This window comes from Megascapheus bottae, chromosome 3 (genome assembly GCF_031878675.1).
Source record: "Megascapheus bottae isolate mThoBot1 chromosome 3, mThoBot2.hap1, whole genome shotgun sequence".
Classification (NCBI taxonomy): domain Eukaryota; kingdom Metazoa; phylum Chordata; class Mammalia; order Rodentia; family Geomyidae; genus Megascapheus; species Megascapheus bottae.
Genome location: NC_143511.1, coordinates 58,173,250 through 58,194,737, shown reverse-complemented (window position 1 = coordinate 58,194,737; position 21,488 = coordinate 58,173,250). Strand labels below are relative to the sequence as shown.

The following is a 21,488-nucleotide window of genomic DNA, read 5'->3' as shown; positions in this document are numbered from 1 at the left end:
AAAAAGAAAAATAAATAAATAAATAAAAGCCACTTACAAAAAAAAACAAAAACAGGAAAAATAAGCTCTAAGATCTACTGAATAACAGAGTGGTGGCAGAATGTACTGTATATTTTACAGGAGCAAAAAGATTTTGAATGTTTTTACCAGAAAGATATGAGAGAAGGAATGTTGAATAGATATGTACACTGTGTATACATGTATCCAAATATCACATGATAACTTCATGCAGAGTGTTTTATACCAATATAAAATTTTATGTATACAAATGCAATATTTTTATGTGCCAACTAAAAAGCAAGTTATGAGCTGGGGCTGTGGCCTTGTAATTACAAGGTCATGAATTTAAACTCCATACTACCAAAAAGAAGGACAGAAAGGGGCTGGGTGGGGGCGGGGGCGCGGTTGGTCTAGTGGTAGAGTGCTTGCTTACTTAGCATGCATGAAGACCTGGGTTCGGTTCCTCACTACCACATACATGGAAAAAGCTGGAAATGGTGCTGTGGCTCAAGTGCCAGATCTCTAGCCTTGAGAAAGCCCAAAGGCAGTGCTTAGGCCCTGAGTTCAAGCCCCAGGACTGGCCAGGAAAGCAAGGGAAGGATGGAAAGGAAGAAGCAGGGAATGTGTGGCTTTGTGGTAGAGTGCTTATGTAGCATGCATGAAGCCCCAGATTCGAATCCTCAGTACCACATACACAGAAATCCAGAAGTGATGCTGTGGCTTAGGTGGTAGACGCTATCCTTGAGCAAAAGAAGTTCAGAGAAAGTGCATAGCCCTGAGTTCAAGCCCCAAGACTGGTAGGGGGCGGGGGGAGGGGGAGGGGAGAGAACAATTAAAGAAGCGAGGGAGGTAGAGAGAAAGGAAAGAGGAGTCGGGGGAGGGAGGGGGCCTCATTCTTTCAGGCTTGGTTTTATCTGAGTAATTACGACTAGGTCTTAAAAGTACTTTAGTAGATTGCTAATCTTTTTTTCTTTGTAGGCATTGAAGTGGCAACAGCACCAGGGCTTGCTTCCTCCTGGTATGACCATAGATTTGTTCAGAGGTAAAGCAGCTGTCAAAGATGTGGAAGAAGAAAAGTTTCCTACACAGCTGAGCAGACATATTAAGGTAGTATCCTCAGATAATCATTTGTGTACTCAAATGGGTTCAGACACAGCCTGTCAAGGCTTGGGTGAAGAGCTCCTTCTCTAAGTCTGATAACACTCAAGGTTGCTGTTAATGTCCATTGAGAGTACTGCTGTGGCCTGGTAGTGGCACACCTTAAATGTGATATTTGGGCTGGATGCTGGTGGCTTAACGCTTGTAATCCCGGCTACTCTCACTGAGGTCTAAAGATCATGGTTCAAAGCCAACATGGGCAGAGAACTGCCTATGAGACTTTTTTTTTTTTTGCCAGTTGTGGGGCTTGAACTCAGGGCCTGAGCACTGTCCTTAGACTTTTCTAAGGCTAGATCTCTTACCTCCTATTAACCACTCAAAAGCTGTAAGTAGAGCTGTGGCTCAAAGTGGTAGAGCATTATCTTTGAGCAAAAGAGCTCAGACAGTGCCCAGGCCCTTTGTTCAAGCCCCATCATAGTCCTCCAAGAATAGTTAACTCTGGTTAAGCCTAGGGACTGGCTGTGAATTTTACAGATAACTTGAAACTTTTTTAAAAATTTTTTTGTGGTGTTGGGGATCAAGTTTAAGGCCTTATACCTACTTGGTTAGTGCTATACAATTGAACCCTTGTGTTTTTATTTTGGTGATTCTTTTATTTTTTTGATTTATACTCAGGGCTCTATAACTGAGCCTCTCTGTGCTTGCAGCTAGAGCTCTACCACTTGAGCCACATCATCACTTCCAGCTTTTTCTGCTTATGTGGTACTGAGGAACCAAACCCAGGGCCTGTGCATGCTAGGCATGCTAGCACTCCACCACTGAGCCACAACCCCAGCCCCCTTTGTATTTTTATTTTAGTCTGAGGTTTTTCTGGGACAAAGTACAGATCAAGTAATTGTTACAATTCACAAAATTTTTGGAGCTTCTTCCTGGATTTGTACTATAATTTATGGATTTAAAAGTATGCTGTAGGGGCTGGGAGTTTAGCCTAGTGGTTAAAGTGCTTTCCTAGCATGCATGAAGACCCGGGTTTGATTCCTTGGTACCATATACATAGAAAAAAAAGCCAGAAGTGGTGCTGAGTCTCAAGTGGTAGAGCTCTAGCCTTGAGAAAGTCCAAGGATAGTGCTCAGGCCCTGAGCTCAAGCCCAGGACTGGCAAAAAAAAAAAAAAAAGTATGCTGTATTCTTCTGATCTTTGACTTTGGTTTAACGTTTTTGAATTTGTCATTCCTCGATAATATGTTCTAATTTGAATGTAATGCTATTTTGGGCAATACCTTTGTCCTGGTGGGAGCACACCCACAAGTAAAGTAGAAATCCATTATTATATTGCTAAGACTAATATTTTTTTGATATAAACATTTTCTATTTTTGGTATTGAAAAAGAAATACACATCAGAACTTTGTTTTCCCCTTTCGTCTTAGGTTGTGTAGTTTTCTTACGTTACTGTCACCATCAAATGCTTAGCATGCATTTTCTTGAGTAAACTATGAACTTTAACTTAGAATTTGAGAATCATATGATTAAATAAAGGTCAGAAAACAATGACAGCTTATTTACAAAGTAGTGTGGGAAAACACATTTGCATTACATATTGGCTATGTTGAGTGTGAAAAATCACACTAATAGTAGCTGACTATCAGATCTCATGAGCTAAGTTTCCCCCTTTGTTTGGAAATAATCTTATTGTCAAAAATCTATCTTACTTTGAACATCTAGACATAAAATTTGTCAGAAAAAAAATAGACCAGCTCCTGATGTCAAGGTGTAGAAATACCTCATTCTGTGGGCCAGCCGTGACTTTTGTACAAGGCAAGGATTCTTAAAAGGCTAAAACAGGAATTGATTTAAGGCCATTAGATAAAAATTCATGTTTCATCTGGGTGCGATGGCTTCACGCCTGTAATCTTAGCTACTCAGGAGGCTGAGATCTGAGGATCAAAGTTCAAAGTCAGCACTGGCACAAAAGGTCCTGAGAGTCTTATTTCCAGTTAATCTCTAGAAAATGGGAAGTGGGGCTTGGCTCCAGGACAGGGTGGTAACCTTGAGCTGAAGAGCTCAGGGACAGCACCCAGGCCTGGGTTTAAGCCCATGACACACATTAAAAAATAATAATAATAATTCACATTTCACCTTTTCTTTTAAAACAGTTTGGTCAGAAATCACATGTGGAATGTGCTAGATTTTCTCCAGATGGTCAGTATCTGGTCACTGGGTCTGTTGATGGATTTATTGAAGTATGGAACTTTACTACTGGAAAAATCAGGAAGGTAAAGTATTCTAAATGTTACAGCTTTTCTAATAGAGAAATTACTGACTTTGAATTATCTGTGTCATAATGCTCAGGTAGATTATTTAAGAGTCTTTATGTAGTGAGCATGTATTTTATAATTTAAAAACTAGAGCAATTTTATTTTAAAATGATTATTTATTGTAAAGATAATGTAAAGAGGGATAATAGTTACAGCCAGGTATTGAGTACATTTCTATTTGTACAGTATCACCTCTTCCCTTATTTTCTTGCAGTTTTTTTCATCCCAACTCCCCCTCCCCCTTTATTTTACCTTTGTGTGTGTGTGTGTGCATGTGCGTGAGTGCGACATGCACGCATTTCTTTCTGTTTTTCCCTTTTTGTTGCTTTTTTTATTTCTGTATGTCTTGTATGTAAATTTATCTAATTTGGGCAGGGTAAGGAGAACCACAGAAATGGTGGGACAAAGGGTGACACTAGACTCTTTTGAAAATTAACTTAAGCTATTTTAAATTCTGAATTTATTGTTAAGTAAGGGAAGATCTTTATTAGCTATAAAAATAGAATATCTTATAAAATTCATATTTTAAATGGGTAAAATGTACATTTGACTTTTAAAAAGTGGTATGACATTCAAGTAGAGTTTGACTCTCATTTATGTCCTTTAGCAGTCGGTTCTCTTCCCTAGATATGTGTCAACAATTACTTATTATATATTCTGATCAGAGATTTTATATGGATGACAGTATATTATACCTGCTATTCTACTTATTTTTATAGTGTTTCTTTTTGGAAATAAAGCAATCTTTTGTATGAGTTGAGCCATAATCTATGTATCCAGTTACTTTAAGATGGTTTTTAATCTTAGCCTAAGTTATATTTCTTATTTTTTTCCTCCCTAGTCCTGGGGCTTGATCTCAGGGCTTGAGCACTGTCCTTGGGCTTTCTCAAGGCTAGCACTCTACCACTGAGCCACAGCACCCATTCTGGCTTTTTCAGTATGTAGTATTGAGGAATCGAACCAAGGTCTTTGTGCATGTTAAGCCAACACTACCACTAGACCTTGCTCCCAGGCCACAAATTCTATTTCTTATGAAGTTAGTTATGTGAAAAGCCATCAGTATTTTCTATTTTGTGAAGTCTGTTAGTATCCTTTGTCATTTTCCCATTCTTTTTTTTGTTTTGTTTTGTTTTTGGTGGATCATGGGCTTGAACTTGGCCTGAGCTCTTCAGCCCAAGGCTACCACCTAACCCTGAGCCAAAGCCCCACTTCTCATTTTTCAGAGGTTAATTGGGGATTAGAGTCTCAGGACCTTTTGTGCCAGGGCTGGCTTTGAACCTTCATCCTAAGATCTCAGCCTCCAGAGTAGCTAGGATTAGAGGCATGAGCCACAGTGCCCGGCTTCCTATTCAATTTTTATTATTATTATTATTTATTTTTTTGCCAGCCTTGAGGGGTTGAACTCAGGGCTGAGCACTGTCCTTGGTCTTTTTCTCAAGGATAGAGCTCTGCCACTTGAGCCTTAGCACCATTTATGCCTTTTTTCTATGTATGTGGTACCGAGGAATGGAACCTGGGTCTTGGTGCATGGCCAGACTCCCGGCCCCCTATTCATTTTTTTTTTTTTTTTTTTTTTGCCAGTCCTGGGCTTGAGCTCAGAGCCTGAGCACTGTTGTTGGACTTTCTCAAGGCTAGAGCTCTACCACTTGAGCCTCAGCACCACTTCCGGCTTTTTTCTATGTATGTGGTGCCGAGGAATTGAACCTGGGTCTTCGTGCATGCTAGGCAAGTACTCTGCCACTAGGCCAAACTCCCGGCCCCCCCTATTCAATTTTTTAAAAACTGATTTGAAGGCATTCTGTTTTGAGGAAATCAAAATATGCATTGCATATTTATCTTATGATTTTGCTTATTTTATTTTACTGACTTAATTTTTTTGTATCAAATTTATTCAACTTTTCTTTCATACTTTCTTCTAGTACTTTTATCTTTTATCTTTTTTTTTTACTTGTCCTGAGACTTGAACTCAGAGCCCAGAATCTGTCCTTTCTATGCTCAAGGCTAGCACTTGAACCACAGTGCCACTTCCAGCTTTTTCTGTATATGTGGTACTGAGGAATCAAACCCAGTTCTTCATGCATGCAAGGCAAGTACTTTACTACTCGCCCTAGTACTTTTATATGTTTAGTTTTCATTTATCCCAGTATGGGGGCCCTGTGACCTCGTTTGACTTGTGCTCAAGATGGATGCTCTACAGTTTGATCTATACCTCCACTTCCAGTCCTAGAGCCTGAACTCAGGGCCTGAGCACTGTCCTTGGGCTTTCTCAAGGCTAGTGATGCTCTACCACTTGAGCCACAGCCCCACTTCTGGCTTTTTCTATATATGTGATACTAAGGAATCGAACCTGGATCTTTGTGCATGCTAGGCAAGCACTCTACTACTAGGCCAAACTCCTGGCCCCAAGAAGACCTCTCTTAACCAGGGAAGTTAAGTTTGGAAGGATAGGAGATAGAATAAAACTATTGGAATAAAGATATTATTGGAATAAAACTATTAAGATTATACAGGGTGGAGGGGTAAGAGTTTATCTTTATTGAAAAGGTTAAATGAGAAGGTGGAGTTGAGATAAGTAGAGAAAAATGTAATATTATATTGGGTAGGAAAGGTAAAGCGAGGAGAGTTGAGTAGGTATGTATACACACACAAAATTTAAAACTCAGAAGGTGCCAGTGACGAAGGAGAAAAGATAAAGGGAAGAAGAAGAAATGATAATCATAAGCCAACAACAAGCCTAATAATGTTTGGGTGATCTAGTTACCAGCTATGAGTATAGAGTGTAATGAGATAGAATTGGGTATGGGATGGCAGGAGTGTAAGTAAGAGAAGGGTTTTGCTTGAAGACAGAAGAATGTTATAAGTGGGAAGGGGTATGGGAGGGGAATGACTATGATTTGGAAGAAAGATAGATATTGGGATATGATGATTCTGGAGAAACAAAATATAAAAAAGTAAATGGTGGGAGCCTGGGGCTGAGATGTGAGGATTATGATTCAAAGCCAGTTTGGGTAGGAAAGCCTGTGGAGCTTTGACTCAATTGGTAGAGCACTAGCCTTGAGCAAAAAGAAGCCAGGGAAAGCACCCAGGTCATGAGTTCAAGCCCCAGAACTGACAAAAAGAAAAAAAAAATTGAGAAGCTTCTGTTTGGCCATTGTGCTCCAGAATCCTTCTTGATCTTTTTATTTTGGTGGTGCTGTTTAAACTCAGGACCTTGCACTTGCTTGGCTTGCTTGTTCTACCACTTGAGCCATGACTCTAATTTTTTCTTTTTACATTTGTTGAATTTATTTAAACAAATCAATTTAGAAATACCATAAAATTAAACAGAAGTTATGACATGTAAACAGACGGCCATGTTCCTGGAAACAGATGCTAACACCTTAAAAGTTAATAATTGCTTATTCTAATCTTACTTTTCGTTCGGAGATGGAATCTAGTGGATTTTTCTGCTGTGCTGGCTTCCAACTTAGATTGTTTTTGTCTGAGCCTACCCACTTATTTATTTTACTTTTATTTGCTTAATTTAAAATTGAGTTTAGCCTAGTGGTAGAGGGCTTACCTGACATGCACAAAGATCTGCATTTGATTCCTTGGTACCACATACATAGAAAAAGCCAGAAGTGGTGCTGTGGCTCAAGTCATAGAGCTTTAACCTTGAAAAAAACCCAAGGACAGTGCTCAGGCTGAGTTCAAGCCCCAAGACTGGCAAAAGAAAAAAAAAAAAAGTGGTGTGGTGGGTGATGCCTTTAATCCTCGCTGCTCAGGAGGCTGAGTTCTAAGATAGCAGTCAAAGCTGGCACAAAAGACCCAGAGACTCGTCTCCAGTTAATCACTAGAAAATGGGGATGTGGGGTTGTGGTTCAGGGGTAGAGCCTCAGGGGTAGGGTGGAAGCCTTGAGCTGTAGTGCTCAAGGTCAGTGCCCAGGCCCAGGAGTAGGGCGGTAGCCTTGAGCTGTAGAGCTTAGGGACAGTGCCTGGGCCAGAGTTCAAGCCCCATGACCCACAAAAAAATAAAAAAAATACTTGCTGGGCAGTGTTGTTTCCCGCCATCCTAGCTACTTAAGAGGCTGAGATCTGAGAATCAGACACTCTTATCTCCAAATAACCAGCAAAAAGTGAAAGTGTGATTTCAAGTGGTAGAATAACAGATATGAACAAAACAAAAGCTGAATGAGAGCATGACACCCTGAGTTCAAGCCTTGGTATCAGCACACAAAAAATAAAATATGTAAAATAGAAACTAGAGAAATTTTATCTAGAAAAGATCTAGAGTATTATGTTAACTTTTTTTTCTTTTAGGATTTAAGTGTTTCTGAAGCTGACCCTTGAGTTTACTAGTTCCTCTTGAACATGCTTGGATTATCTTGATAGTTATTGAAATACTAGCTTTAAGTATGTAAAATTATTCCCAGTTTATTATGAACTCCTTACTTTGGAGTTGTAGTAGATATGTTCCATTGTCCTGCTTTTAATGAGTTTCTTTAGAGTCAGTCCTGTGCTCACTTGGGGCCTTGGTTTTTGTGTTATATTGGTAACTGCTAACCATCGTTTCTTTTAGGATCTGAAGTACCAGGCACAGGATAACTTCATGATGATGGATGATGCTGTCCTGTGTATGTGTTTTAGCAGAGATACAGAAATGTTAGCAACTGGGGCCCAAGATGGAAAAATCAAGGTATGCATTATTGACATGAGCTCTTATATATATGTATGATCTTCAGTATAGTAATAATTATTTAATGATGTTCAACTTTCAACTTTATTCTGATTACTGGTTTTTTGTTTTGGGGTTTTTTTTTTATAGTTATAGTACTAGAGCTTGGATTTGCCAGTCAAGTGTTCTACTTGATCCATATCCCAAATACACCTTATAAATATTTTCTCTCCCTTATTTTTGTGTCAATACTGGGGCTTTAAATTTTGGTGTGGTATGCCAATCCTGGGGCTTGAACTTAGATCCTGGGGGCTGTCCCTGAGTTTTTCTGCTCAAGGCTAGTGCTTCTTCCACTTTAACCACAGCTTCAGTGCCCTGGATTTTGGTAATTAGAGATGAGTCTTAGGGGCTTTTCTGCCTGGTCTGGCGATGAACCATGTTCTTCAGATCTCAGACTCCTGAGTAGCTAGGATTATAGATAGAAGCCACCAACATAAGGCTAGTGCTCTACCAGTTGACCCAGAGTGCCACTTCTAGCTTTTTTGGAGGGAGTTCTTTATTAAAGAATGTCAAGGACTTTCCTGCCTGAGCTGGCTTTATACTAAATCCTCTAACATCCTCCTGAGTAGCTAGGATTACAGGCATGAGCCACTGGTGCCTGGCTTTTAATTGTTTGTTTAAAGGAAATTGTTTATAACTACTTAGCTATAGTTATACTTAGTTCCTTATACTATTCCATAGGTTAGATTAGCTATAACAATGGAGCCGGAGCCAGTGGCTCACACTTGTAACCCTAGCTACTCAGGAGGCTGAGATCTGAGGATCATGCTTCAAAGCCAGCCCAGGCACAAAGATTGTGAGACTCATCTCCGATTAACCCCCAGAAAACTGCAAGTGGCCCTGTGGTTTATAGTGGTAGAGCACTTGAGCTGAAGAGCACTCAGGTTCAAGCCCCACAACTGACCTCCCCCCCCCCCCAAAAAAAAAAAAAAACAAAAAAAAAAACCAGGAAATAGCAATGGTTTCTGATAAGTGATCATTTCAGACTTAAAAGTGTAGCTGGGCACCCTGTTGAGCTCAGGACCTTCTGTAAACCTTATTATCACTGAGTTTGTTCCCTAATCCTGAATTTTTGTTTTAATAATTTGTAAGAAAGTTTTAAGTTTCAATGGGATCAGCTGACATTGTTCTGTGTGATCCAGACATATCATATTCAGCTGTTAACATACATTTTTAATACTGTTTTGGTACATTAATGAATTAGCATTGCATCTTAATTGCTCTGTGGACTGTACTGGAATATTCTAAGTTTTGTTTTATTTTTAATAAAGGTGTGGAAGATTCAGAGTGGACAGTGTTTAAGGAGGTTTGAAAGGGCACATAGTAAAGGCGTCACCTGTCTAAGCTTCTCCAAAGATAGCAGTCAGATCCTTAGTGCCTCTTTTGATCAGACAATCAGGTAAGTAATAAGTCCAGAATTCTCCTCACTTAGGTTTGATAAAATGAGGCCTTAGAAATAGAAAGTACTAGTGATTTTTTTTTTTTTTTTTTTTTTGCCAGTCCTGGGGCTTGAACTCAGGGCCTGAGCATTGTCCTTGGGCTTTCTCAAGGCTACCTAGCACTCTACCAGTTTAGCCACAGTACCACTTCTGGCTTTTTCTATATATGTGCTACCAAGGAATCAGTACCTGGGTCTTCATGCATGCTAGGCAAGCACTCTACCACTAGGCCAAACTCCCAGCACCGAAGTGATTCTTTATTTTTTCTTCATCAGGATGGGGTGATAGGAAGAGACATGGTATAGTAGGCCTTTATTTCCCCACAGTACTATCCTTTTGTCTACTTGAGTCCTAAAGGGAATGTTGCCGTGTTTCATGTGTTTGAGTGTGGGCTGTGAATCATTTGCATCATAATCACCGTAGAGAGCCTGCTACCCATAGATTCCTGGGATCCATCTGAGGCTCGATGATTTAGAATCTTTAATTACTAGGATTTTAGAGTCCAGTCCTTGAGATTAACCACCTGTGGTAATATTAACATATTCTTCTAGACTCTTTATGAACAATTTAGTGTTGTTTCAGTTTAACAATGGAGATTATGTCACAATTGCATTATCTGCTTCCTTAATATTATAGCACAGAATTCTATAATTCATTGAATATTCATTCAGCACTTAGCTCCAACCACAATAGGTAAAATACTGTTTTTCTTTTCCTTTTGTGATAGAATTCATGGTTTAAAATCTGGAAAAACCTTGAAGGAATTTCGTGGTCATTCCTCCTTTGTTAATGAAGCAACATTTACACAAGATGGACATTATATAATCAGTGCATCCTCTGATGGCACTGTAAAGGTTAAGTATTTGATACTGGTTCTTTTGGAATGTCTGCTTTTCTTTTGTTCTTTAAGGAGGTTGCATTCATGATAATGGTGATGATAGTGGTTGGAATTCTTGTCTTACCACATACTTTAGTCATGATTAAAGTGAGTTGAGACGTGGTAAGAGAGTCTGGGTAGTTTTTATTGGACTGAGGACCAAAAATCTCTACAGTCCAAACAAGCTTTATCATGTATAGAAAAAGAAGGAAGGGTATCTGGACCAGTGGCTTACGCCTGTAATCCTAGCTACTTAGGAGGCTGAGATCTGAGGATGAAGGTAGAAAGCCAGCCCTGGCACAAAAGGACCTGAGACTCTTATCTCCAGTTAACCTGTAGAAAAGGGGAAGTGGGGCTTGGCTCAAGGGTAGGGCAGTAGCCTTGAGCTGAAGAGCTCAGGGACAGCACCAAAGTTCAAGCCCCATGACCCAATAAAAAAAGAGAGAGGAGGAAAAACGAAAAAGAGGAAGGGTGTGGAATTCAAAAATTCAGTGTTCTCCCTTTCAGATACACACAGTGGTAAAATCTATCTTGTAAATAATAATCAGATTTACAAGACTTAATGGAAAGATAACACATTTCTTTTTGACATTAGTACTACATATACAATATGTCACAAAACTTCACCTAAAGTTCTCAAATTTAAGGTCTTCCCTAGCATGTATAGAGGAATGGAAGAGGTCAGGTTTCAACTGAAATGATGGCTTTTATCTTAAAATGTTTAGTTATTTAAAGAAAAGGTCTCATTTCCTGGAAAAGGTATGAGAAACTGAAGTAGAAAATAGAAAAATTTTTGAAATACTTCTTTGTGACCTGTTTCTATTTAAATTGCTTTATATTAGCCAAATGCTTTGTGCTAGAGGATCTAAAATCTGAAATTGTTCTTGATTACATATTTAACCACAAACCTGAAAGTAAGAGTACATGTACTCTCCCATGGGATGGTTATAGAAATACGCAAAATGCTTTTAGAACTTTAGTCATAGGATTTGCCTTTTTTGTGTTAGGAAGGTAGGACTCAACAACTCATCTGTGCCATTGACTTGTCTAGGCTTCTTTGTTTTATAGTCTCTCCTCTAATGCAGTATAAGGGGCAAAGCATCTCATTGATTTTTTTTTGGCCTGGAATCCACTATTTTAAAAATATTTTATTAGTTGTACACAGTAGTTGCTATTCAACAAAGCAATTTATGAGTACAATGCATTTTGAAAGATGTCATTCTAGAATTCATACTTTTTTTTTTTTTGCCAGTCCTAGGCTTGGGCTCAGGGCTTGAGCACTGTCCTTGGACTTTCTCAAGGCTAGCACTCTACCACTTGAGCCTCAGCACCACTTCCAGCTTTTTGCTATGTATGTGGGGTAATGAGGAATCAAACCGGGGTCTTCATGCATGCTAGGCAAGCACTCTACCACTAGGCCAAACTCCCAGCCCCTAGAAATCATTCTTAGATTCTGTCTGGCTTATAATGAAAACCCTAAGAAATCTTAGAATGTTAATTGTTGACATGTTTATTTTTGTCCTAAGCAACTAATCTTTAGAGAAAAGATTAGGGCAAGTATTAAGTGTTTATATTGAACAACTTGTGGGTAGCTATTTCCTCTGGTTTGTTGATGCTTTGCCAAGCTCTGTGTTAGTCACAGAAGAAATATGACAGCTGTGCTTTAGAGGTTTTTATAATTTAGTGAGTGGTGTCTGGACAGTGCCATACAATTATTGATCCATCACTTCTCTAAGTTTATCTCCTATTTCAGGGCTGTCTTGTTTAACTCCCTTCAGGTATCAAAGGCTAGTAGGATAAAGTAGAAACTGGAAAAAATAACACAAGTGGTCAGGTGGCTTATGCTTCATGGATCCTCTTACATGCCAGCCTTTGTGACTTCTGGTGGTGGTGGTAGTGGGGTGTGTGTGTGTGTTTGTGTTTGCGTGTTTGCCAGTCCTGAGGCTTGAACTCAGGACCTGGGCACCGTCCCTGACCTTTTTCTAGGCTAGTGCTCTACCACTTGAGCCACAGCACCACGTCTAGCTTTTTCCGTATATGTGATACCAAGGAATCAAATCCAGGGCTGCATGGATGCTAGGCAAACACTGGAATTATTGTGGGACTAAAAAGTAATTGCTCATGCCTATGTCTCACCTCAAACCTACCAAGTCAGAACTTTCATGGTAGAATCGAATGGTAAGGCCTTATTTGGTGTTGATTATCAGACAAGGGTAGACTTGCAGATTCTCCCCCCCCCCCCCACACACACACACATTTTTTTTCCAGTTCTGGGGCTTGACTTAAGGTCTTAGTCATTGTCCCTGAGCCTTTTTTTTTTTTCCTTTTGGTGTAAGGCTAGTGTTCTGCCACTTGAGCCACAGCACCACTTCTGGCGTTTTCTGTGATTAATAGGCGATAAGAGTCTTACAAACTTTTCTGTGTGGGCTGGCGCTTCAAACTGTGATTCTCAAATCTCAGCTTCCTGAATGTTGTAGCTAGGATTACAGGTTTGAGCCACCAGCCCTAGCCCAATTTTAGTTTGTTTTATTTTTTGCCAGTCCTATGGCTTGAACTCTGGGCCTGGGCACTATCCCTGAATTTCTTTTGCTTGAGGCTAGTGCTCTACCACTTAAGCCACAGCGCCATTTCTGGCTTTTTCTGTTTATGTGGTACTGAGGAATAGTACACGCTAGGCAAGCAGTCTACCACTAAGCCACATGCCAGCTTGCAACTTTAATTTTTTTGAAGGCAGATTCTTACTGTGTAATCCAAGCTGTTCTTGAACTCACTGCCCTCTTGCCTCAGCTTATCAGGTGCTGGGTTCAACAGACATAATGCCTGGCATCTGGTTGTTTTTAACAATAGCAGTGTTAATGACTAACATAAAAGATGGGCAACATATTATGAAAAAGATACAGAAGGTCCGGAAGTTTGGCCTAGTGGTAGAGTGCTTGCCTAGCATGCATGATAGACCTGGGTTCGATTCCTTAGTACCACATACATAGAAAAAAAAGCTGGAAGTGATTCTGTGGTAGAGCGTTAGTCTTGAGAAAGCCCAAAGACAATACTCAGGCCCTGAGTTCAAGCCAGGACTGGCCAAAAAAAAAAAAAAAGAAAAAAAAGAAATACAAAAAAATATAGACTTTTAAAATGCTTTGATTTTAATGTTTATGTTGATTAACAAATAGACGAATGCTTGCTACATACATGAGAATACTGGGTATTTGATCTTAAAGTTAAATAAGCTTTTTTAAAGAATTAATTTTAGTCTTTGTAGTTACTTGTTTTCTAAGCCTTGAAACTAGAAGTCTTCAACTTTTGTTTGGTAGATCTGGAATATGAAGACAACAGAATGTTCGAATACCTTTAAGTCCTTGGGCAGCACTGCAGGGACAGACATTACAGTCAACAGTGTGATTCTTCTTCCTAAAAACCCAGAGCACTTTGTGGTGTGCAACCGATCAAACACGGTGGTCATCATGAACATGCAAGGGCAGGTGAGTGCTCAGGAAGTGCGCCTGAGTGGGGCCCAGCTTGCTGTGGCTCCACCTTGTATACATGAAAGCTTTCTTTTTTTTAATTTTTCAGACATTTAAATTGTAGCTCTACAAAACATTGCTTTAGTAGTTCAGAAATAACCTCCTTTCTCCAGGATATTTGTGTTCTATGATCTACCTTTTTTATCCTATGGGTAAATAAGGCTTTGATCTGTCTTTAAACCTCTTTTAGACACATACAACATTTTTTTTTTTGCCAGTCCTGGGCTTGAGCTCAGGGCCTTAGCTTGGGCTTTCTCAAGGGGAGAGCTCTACCACTTGAGCCTCAGCACTACTTCCAGCTTTTTTTCTTGTATGTGGTACCGAGGAATCAAACCCTGGTGGTCTTGCATGCTAGGCAAGTACTCTACTACTAGGCCAAACTCTTAGCCAGAGATATAGAATATTTTAAGCTGGCAGCAATCTTTGTGTTAGGTAGAAACATGTGGTGTGTGAATCTGGGGCAGTGTATAGCTACCTTTAGTTCCACTAAAGTGGAGCTTTCAAAGGAGAAGGGCAACTGTGTTCTGATATGAAGATTTCCCAGGAATTTAACTTCAGGGGGCCATGATGAAGCACTGGGGCATTAGCAGTGTCAGGGTTCAGGTCACAAACGTGTGTTGGCCTGGGAATTTGAGGATCCTGCTGAGCATGGAGAAGACCTATGGGCTGGTGTATATTATTCACTTTTTGTCCTTCGATTCCTATAATTAAAAAAGTAGTAGTTAAGAATTCATAGCTGAGGGGCCGGGAGTTTGGCCTAGTGGTTAAAGTGCTTGCCTAGCATGCATGAAGACCCGGGTTCGATTCCTCGGTACCACATACATAGAAAAAGCCGAAGTGGTGCTGAGGCTCAAGTGGTAGAGCTCTAGCCTTGAGAAAGTCCAAGGACAGTGCTCAGGCCCTGAGCTCAAGCCCAGGACTGGCAAAAAAAAAAAAAAAAAAAAGAATTCATAGCTGAGGGGCTGGGAATTTGGCCTAGTGGTAGAGTGCTTTTCTAGCTTGCACAGACCCAGGTTTGATTCCTCGGTACTACATACATAGAAAAAGCCAGAAGTGGTGCTATGGCTTAAGTGGTAGAGCTCTAGCCTTGAGAAAGCCCAAGAACAGTGCTTAGACCCTGAGTTCAAGCCCTAGGATTGGCAATAATAATAATAATAATGATAATAATAATAAATAAAAGAAAGAATTCATGGCTGAGATGGCCACTCTACAGTATTAGACCACTGCACAGAACCACTGCTGCCCAGTATATCAACTGAATATACTCTATAGTGTTCTGCTTGACCTCTAAACATTTATTTCGAAGAAAAACTTGCTATATATCCCAGAACAGCTTCAACCTCCTGCTTTGGGCCTCCATGGGACTACACAGATGTGCTCCCATTGCCCAGCTTTATTTATTTTTGGGGGGAGGGAGCAGTTGTGGGGCTTGAACTCTTGGCCTAGGCACTATCCCTTCAGCTCGAGACTAGGGATGTATCACTTGAGCCATAGTGCCACTTCCGATTTGCTGGAGATTAATTGGAGATTAGAGTCTCATGAACTTTTTGTGCCCAGGCTGGTTTTGAACCACTGTCCTCAGATCTCAGCCTCCTGAGTAGATAGGGTTATAGATGTGAGCCATCAGTGCCCGGCAAAAATGCATTTTCAAAATGTCAGATCTCAGTAGAAGTTAGCATTCTCTTTCAGTCTCTAACCACCTAAGAGGGGGAAAAGGGGCTTAAAGTGCTACTTGTAGACAAGCTCTTTCAACCAATGTTTTGTTCTGTTTTTCCCTTGGATGTGATATCGTCTAGATTGTCAGAAGCTTCAGCTCTGGTAAAAGAGAAGGTGGTGACTTTGTTTGCTGTGCTCTCTCTCCTCGTGGTGAATGGATCTATTGTGTAGGGGAAGACTTTGTGCTCTACTGCTTCAGCACAGTCACAGGCAAGCTGGAGAGAACTTTGACAGTAAGTATTACTAAGGTCACCTAAAGAAATTGTGGTAATGCATGGATTTGGACTTTATTTCCTTGAGCCTCTCATGGTATTCCATGACAGAGCAAACTGGCCCTAAGCCATTGCCTGTAGGCTTCTGGCACTGAAGTGGGCTGCATATTGGATGTATATGGTAATGCCTTAATACTCTCATTTTCTCTTTTTGCCAGTCTTGGGCTTGAGATCAGGGCTTGAGCACTGACTGTCCTTGGACTTTCTCAAGGCTAGAGCTCTACCACTTGAGCCTCAGCAAAACTTGTTTTTTTTTTTTTTCCCCCTATGTATGTGGTACCAAGTAATTGAACCCGAGTCTTTGTGCATGCTAGTCAAGCACCCTACCACTAGGCCAAACTCCTGGCCCCTACTCTCTACATATAATTTTTTTTTCTACAAACGTAATTACCATTGTGAATCTTAAATATGAAAAAACAAGAGTGTAATGGAGGTATTTTACCACTCAAGTAAAAATAAGGGATCATAAGTAATTGTAGAAAATTGTCTACTTTGCCAGGAAAAATCATCCTTTAGTGACCCTCTGAGCTTCAGGTAGATAGGGATGTGTGTATATAATTACAGAAGGGAATAGAACCTATCTAGCCATTTCTTCCTCTTGAGGATTGACAGGTAACAGATACTTTTCTCCATATCATGTGGAAAGCATATTATTGTCTCTATTGTCCTAGCTAATTAGGTGGTGGTTTTGTTTTGGCAGTAATTGAACTCAGGCCTGAGCACTGTCCTTGGAATTTCTCAAGGCCTAGTGCTCTACCACTTGAGTCACAGCACCATTTCCAGCTTTTTCTGTGTATATGGTACCAAGGAATCGAACCCAGGGCTTTGTGCATGCTAGGCAGGCACTCTACCACTAGGCCAAACTCCTGACCCTGTTTTGTTTTACACTTTTAGCTCTTATTAAAGTCAGACAAGGAATTAATGCCACCTGTGTGAAAGTCTCCAAATGCCAGGGGCTTAACACAATAAAAGGGTTTTTTCTAGAGTTTACATTCAGGGACAGCAGGCTCTCTACCAAAAGTTTTTTGTGGTACAACATGTGAGTTGCATATCCTCTGTCTTTTAGGTGTGTCATTTGGAATGTGTAAAGTTTTAAGATCTCTTTAGATTGATTTATTAAGACTTGCACTCTGCTTTTCCCATCAGGTTCACGAGAAGGATGTGATTGGTATTGCACATCATCCTCATCAGAATCTGATTGCTACCTATAGTGAAGATGGACTCCTAAAGCTCTGGAAACCCTGATTCAGCTTTAAAAACAGAGCTTGAAGCATGTACTTCAATGAAACATACTTGTGTGTTTTTGTTTTTTCAGGTCAGATTTCTAAAAAAAAAAAACTATCCCATTTAACCACAAATAATTACACTCTTAAAAATTGTTACCATTTAAAAATCTATTTTTAAGATTTTAGGGCTTTTTTGCTTCTGTGGCAGACATTAATCTGCCTGAAGATTTGAAATACTGATATTTCTAGAAAAAAAAAAAAGATGAACTTTGATCATCAAAATCCTGACTACATAAAACTTGTAAATAACCCATATTCAGTAGCTGTTTTTTTAAGATGTTAATAAATTACACATTTCTAGATGCTTTGTAAATAAATATTCATCTAGTCAGTATGTTTACTGAACATGAATAGGTGAGAGAATTCGTTATCCTTAAGTCTCAGGTCTATCAAGCGATTCCTAGGCTCATATTGACAGCAGTTGGACAGACTGACATAAAAACTATCATGATTTCATGGCACTGCCCTTTTTGCTCATTTTGCCTTCTCATACTGTCAGGCCAATTCATCTGGTTGGAAAATAGTTGCAGGATCAGTTGAGACTCAGTTCTGGCATCTGTCTATAATGTGGAGGAGGGTTTGGCACTGAAAATGTGCTGCTGTAGTTCTAGATAAGCTCTGTACCTCTTGAGCTACACCCCCAGCCCAATATGCTGTTCTAAAGAAAAATTAGACAAGGAACCTGAAATTTAAGTCTTTTGTAATGATAATATTCAGCTAAAAACATTTCAAAAATAAAACATGGATTTCTACCAAGATGTAGGCCTGGGAGAATAGCTCAAGTTGTAGAGTACTTACAAGTGGGAGGCCCTGAATTCAAACTCGTGTGCTGCAAAAATTTAAAAAAATAAAAAGTAAAAAATGATGTGTAGGACTCTTATTTTCAGGCAACCCCCCTTTTTTGGGGTCATGGTGCTTGAACTCTGGGTCTGGGCACTGTCCCTGAGCTCTTCAGCTCAAGGCTACTGCTCTACCCTTGAGCCACATCACTACATCTGGTTTTCTAGTGTTTAATTGGAGATGAGTCTCTTGGTCCTTTGGTCCTTAGTACTCGGGCTGGCTTTAAGCCAAATCTGTTTCCTGAGTTGCTGGGATTACAGGCATAAGCCACCACACCTGGCTATTTTCAGGCTTTTTATGCCTCCCTTTAAGAACAAACTAATGGAGAAAAGGGAAAGTTTTTTGTTCTTAAGTGATTTGAATCCTGTACCTGGCAGATACTACTCAATGTTGGCTAGATTTTCTTAATGCTGCTGTACAAAATATTCTTTTCCAGCCATCTTTTTTTTTTTGCCAGTCCTGGGCTTGAGCTCAGGGCCTGAGCACTGTCGTTGGACTTTCTCAAGGCTAGAGCTCTACCACTTGAGCCTCAGCACCACTTCCAGCTTTTTTGTATGTATATGGTACCAAGGAATTGAACCCGGGTCTTTGCGCATGCTAGGCAAGCACTTTAACCACTGGGTCAAACTCCCAGCCCCTTTTCCAGCCATCTTATGCGGCCAACTTCCCACTGCCTGATGTCAAAAATATTCATGGGATTTGAACATAGTCATTAGGATAGAACTAATGTAAAATGTAGTTTACCATTCCAGTTAAAGAGTTGTTTAAAAGTTTTTATGGTGATAATGGGCTTTAACTCAGCCTTCACTTGACACTTTTTTTTTATTCACAACTGGTGATCTGCTGCTTGCGGCATGCCTAAGTTTAAGTTTGGAAGAGGAAAGTTATCACCCCGCTACCACTGTTTGAAGACTGTTTAGCATAGGGCTAAATATCCCCAGCCTTACACTGACATTCTTTGAAGGCAGGAAACACTTGGGAGGCTGAAGCACTGCCTGGACCCTTATCAAACTAACCAGTTAACAAAACAAAGCTGGGAATGAAGGACTTTGACATGAAGGAATCTTTGCAGGATCATAGCATGACCTAGCAAAGTAAACTGCACTGCACAGATTGGTAGTATAGAGATTAGGCAGGGACCTCAGTTGGGTATTCCCTTTAAGTGAGAATGCATTGGTCGTAACTGTAAAATTAAAACGAATTTGTATACTTTTCCCAGGCAGTATTAATCTTTCATTTTGTACAAACTTGGTTTTTTAATAGGAACCTCGCTTATTTTTTTTTAACACATATGTGACTGCAATTGGGAATTAAACTCAGGCTCAGGCTCTTGCTTAGCTTTTTCACTGGGCTAACACTCTACCACTTGAACCTCCATTTCCAGCATCTTTCTGGTTAAGTTGGAGATGAATCAGATTTGCTTATCTGGGCTTAACAGGGATCCTCAGATGTGAGCTTCCTAATTAAGTAGCTAGGATTGTAGGTAAGCAAGAGCCACTGGTGTGTCTGGCCTTGCCTGGCTTTTCTTAAATGCCAGATGGCAATCCCCTCCAAGGCTGAAGGTTGAAAATCCAGACCCTACATCAGAGCCTGTGACTACACAAGTCTGCTTCCTGTTTGCCCACTTGGCTCAGGTCCAGGACTAGGAAGATGAACCACTTACAAAATAGTGGGGATTGGGACCAACTTCCAATAGTAGTGCCATTTCCCTTAACGTTCCTGGGCTGTTGGTTTTGTAAGGGACTACCTAGTAAAAGCTGATGCAGGGGCCACGAGTTTGCTTGCCTAGGATGCACAAAGACCAAAGTTCAATTCCATAGTACCACATACATAGAGAAGCCTGAAGTGATGCTGTGGCTCAAGTGGTAGAGCACTTAAGGAAAGCCTAAAGACAGTGCTCAAGCCTTGAGTTCACTCTCCAGGACTACTGGGGGGGGAGGGGGGAGGCGCCTGATGCAAGCTGGGTGCCAGAAATCAAACTATTCTAAAACAAGGCATGCGCTAACGTGCTTTGGATATTACGGTCTGGGCTCAGACTCTTCTCTACTGCCACATAAAGCTGAACAGATACGGGCCAGGAGTTTGGCCTAGTGGTAGAGTGCTTGCCTAGCATGCACGAAGACCCGGGTTCGATTCCTTGGTACCACATATGTAGCAAAAAGCCAGAAGTGGTGCTGTGGCTCAAGTGGTAGAGCCCTAGCCTTGAGAAAACCCAGGGACAGTGCTCAAACCCTGAGCCCAAGCCCAGGACTGGAAAAAAAAAAAAAAGCTGAACACATACCTGAGAACTTGTCCTATTTTTATTCCTAGTTTTGAAATTTAAGACTCATAAGTACCAAGACATGTGAAAGGGTACGTGAATTAATGCACCTTCTATCTGGCAAATATCATGTAACCTTTTTACTAATTACAATTAAAAAAATGCAAAAAAAAAAAAAAAAAAGACTCATAAGAAGGCAGTCTTTCTACAGCAAATGGTACAAATCTCAGGTGCAGGAACTTCAGTTTTCTCAGAACCACAGAATGAAGATCTGGGTCAGCAACTTAATATGTCTGTTATCCTAGCTACTCAAGAGACTAAGTCAGTCCAGGCAGCTAAGTCTGAGACTAAGCAGCAAAAAAGCTGGATGTAGAGTTGTGGCTCAAGTGGTAGAGCACTAGCCTTAAGCAAAAAAGGGAAAGGTGCATGCCCTGGCCAAACTCAATCCCAGGATCAATGCACAGACCACAAATTTTTACATTAACAATTCTCACAGAAGCTCCATTTCTTCTCTACTGCCTACCCGTTTGAATTTTGCTATCAGTTTCCTCACTACAATCTATAGAATTGAGTTGGGAGAGGAGTGCATGGGTGGTTTCTTCCTAACCCCTAAGTCTTAGAACCTATTAACAATGGGCAGATAATTGAACCGAACTGAAGTACAAGTTGGGAGTCCATAGTAAAGTGTGAATTGGCAATTTACAGATCTACACAAAACTGGTTTAAGGTCCAGCTAGCATGTTCAAATTTGACAATACTAGTTTTCTCATAAGTAGGAAATTTATATAAATATTCTTGCTCTCAGTCCTAACAGCTGTGGTGGTTGACAACCTTAGGTGATATAAGCCATTAGAACAGTTTTTTTCCTTTTTGTATTATGCAGCTTGCTAGCAATTCTCATTGTGCTTTTAGAACCTTCATTTTTCCAGTATTTGTCCAAGTTAAATTCTGGTCTGACCCTGTTTAGAGCTAACTCTCCTAAGTCCCTTACATAGGTATCCCTGTGTTGGTAGTTTTCAAGTCCCACTGCAGTCATTTCAATACTTTGGCTTACCAGAGACCTTTGGGACTGGTTCCAGTTTTATTTATTTTTGATCTTTTTTGGTTCTGGAGATTGAACCCAGGACATTGCACTTGCTGGGCAAACGCT

The 21,488-nt window shown here is 40.3% G+C and overlaps 1 protein-coding gene across 2 annotated transcripts in view; it reads left to right on the top strand.

Moving 5' to 3' along the window:
• Smu1 (SMU1 DNA replication regulator and spliceosomal factor) overlaps positions 1-17,465 on the top strand; it is a 30,147-nt gene extending 12,682 nt beyond the window's left edge. For both annotated transcript variants that reach the window (XM_090330103.1, XM_090330105.1), the window contains exons 5-12: positions 979-1,107; positions 3,252-3,371; positions 7,972-8,088; positions 9,399-9,526; positions 10,294-10,420; positions 13,755-13,922; positions 15,761-15,913; positions 17,099-17,465. In XM_090330103.1, the coding sequence (XP_090186229.1) occupies positions 979-1,107; positions 3,252-3,371; positions 7,972-8,088; positions 9,399-9,526; positions 10,294-10,420; positions 13,755-13,922; positions 15,761-15,913; positions 17,099-17,197 (1,041 nt within the window). In that variant the 3' untranslated portion in view covers positions 17,198-17,465. The remainder of the gene's footprint in view (positions 1-978; positions 1,108-3,251; positions 3,372-7,971; positions 8,089-9,398; positions 9,527-10,293; positions 10,421-13,754; positions 13,923-15,760; positions 15,914-17,098) is intronic.
• Positions 17,466-21,488: the final 4,023 nt, after the last annotated feature.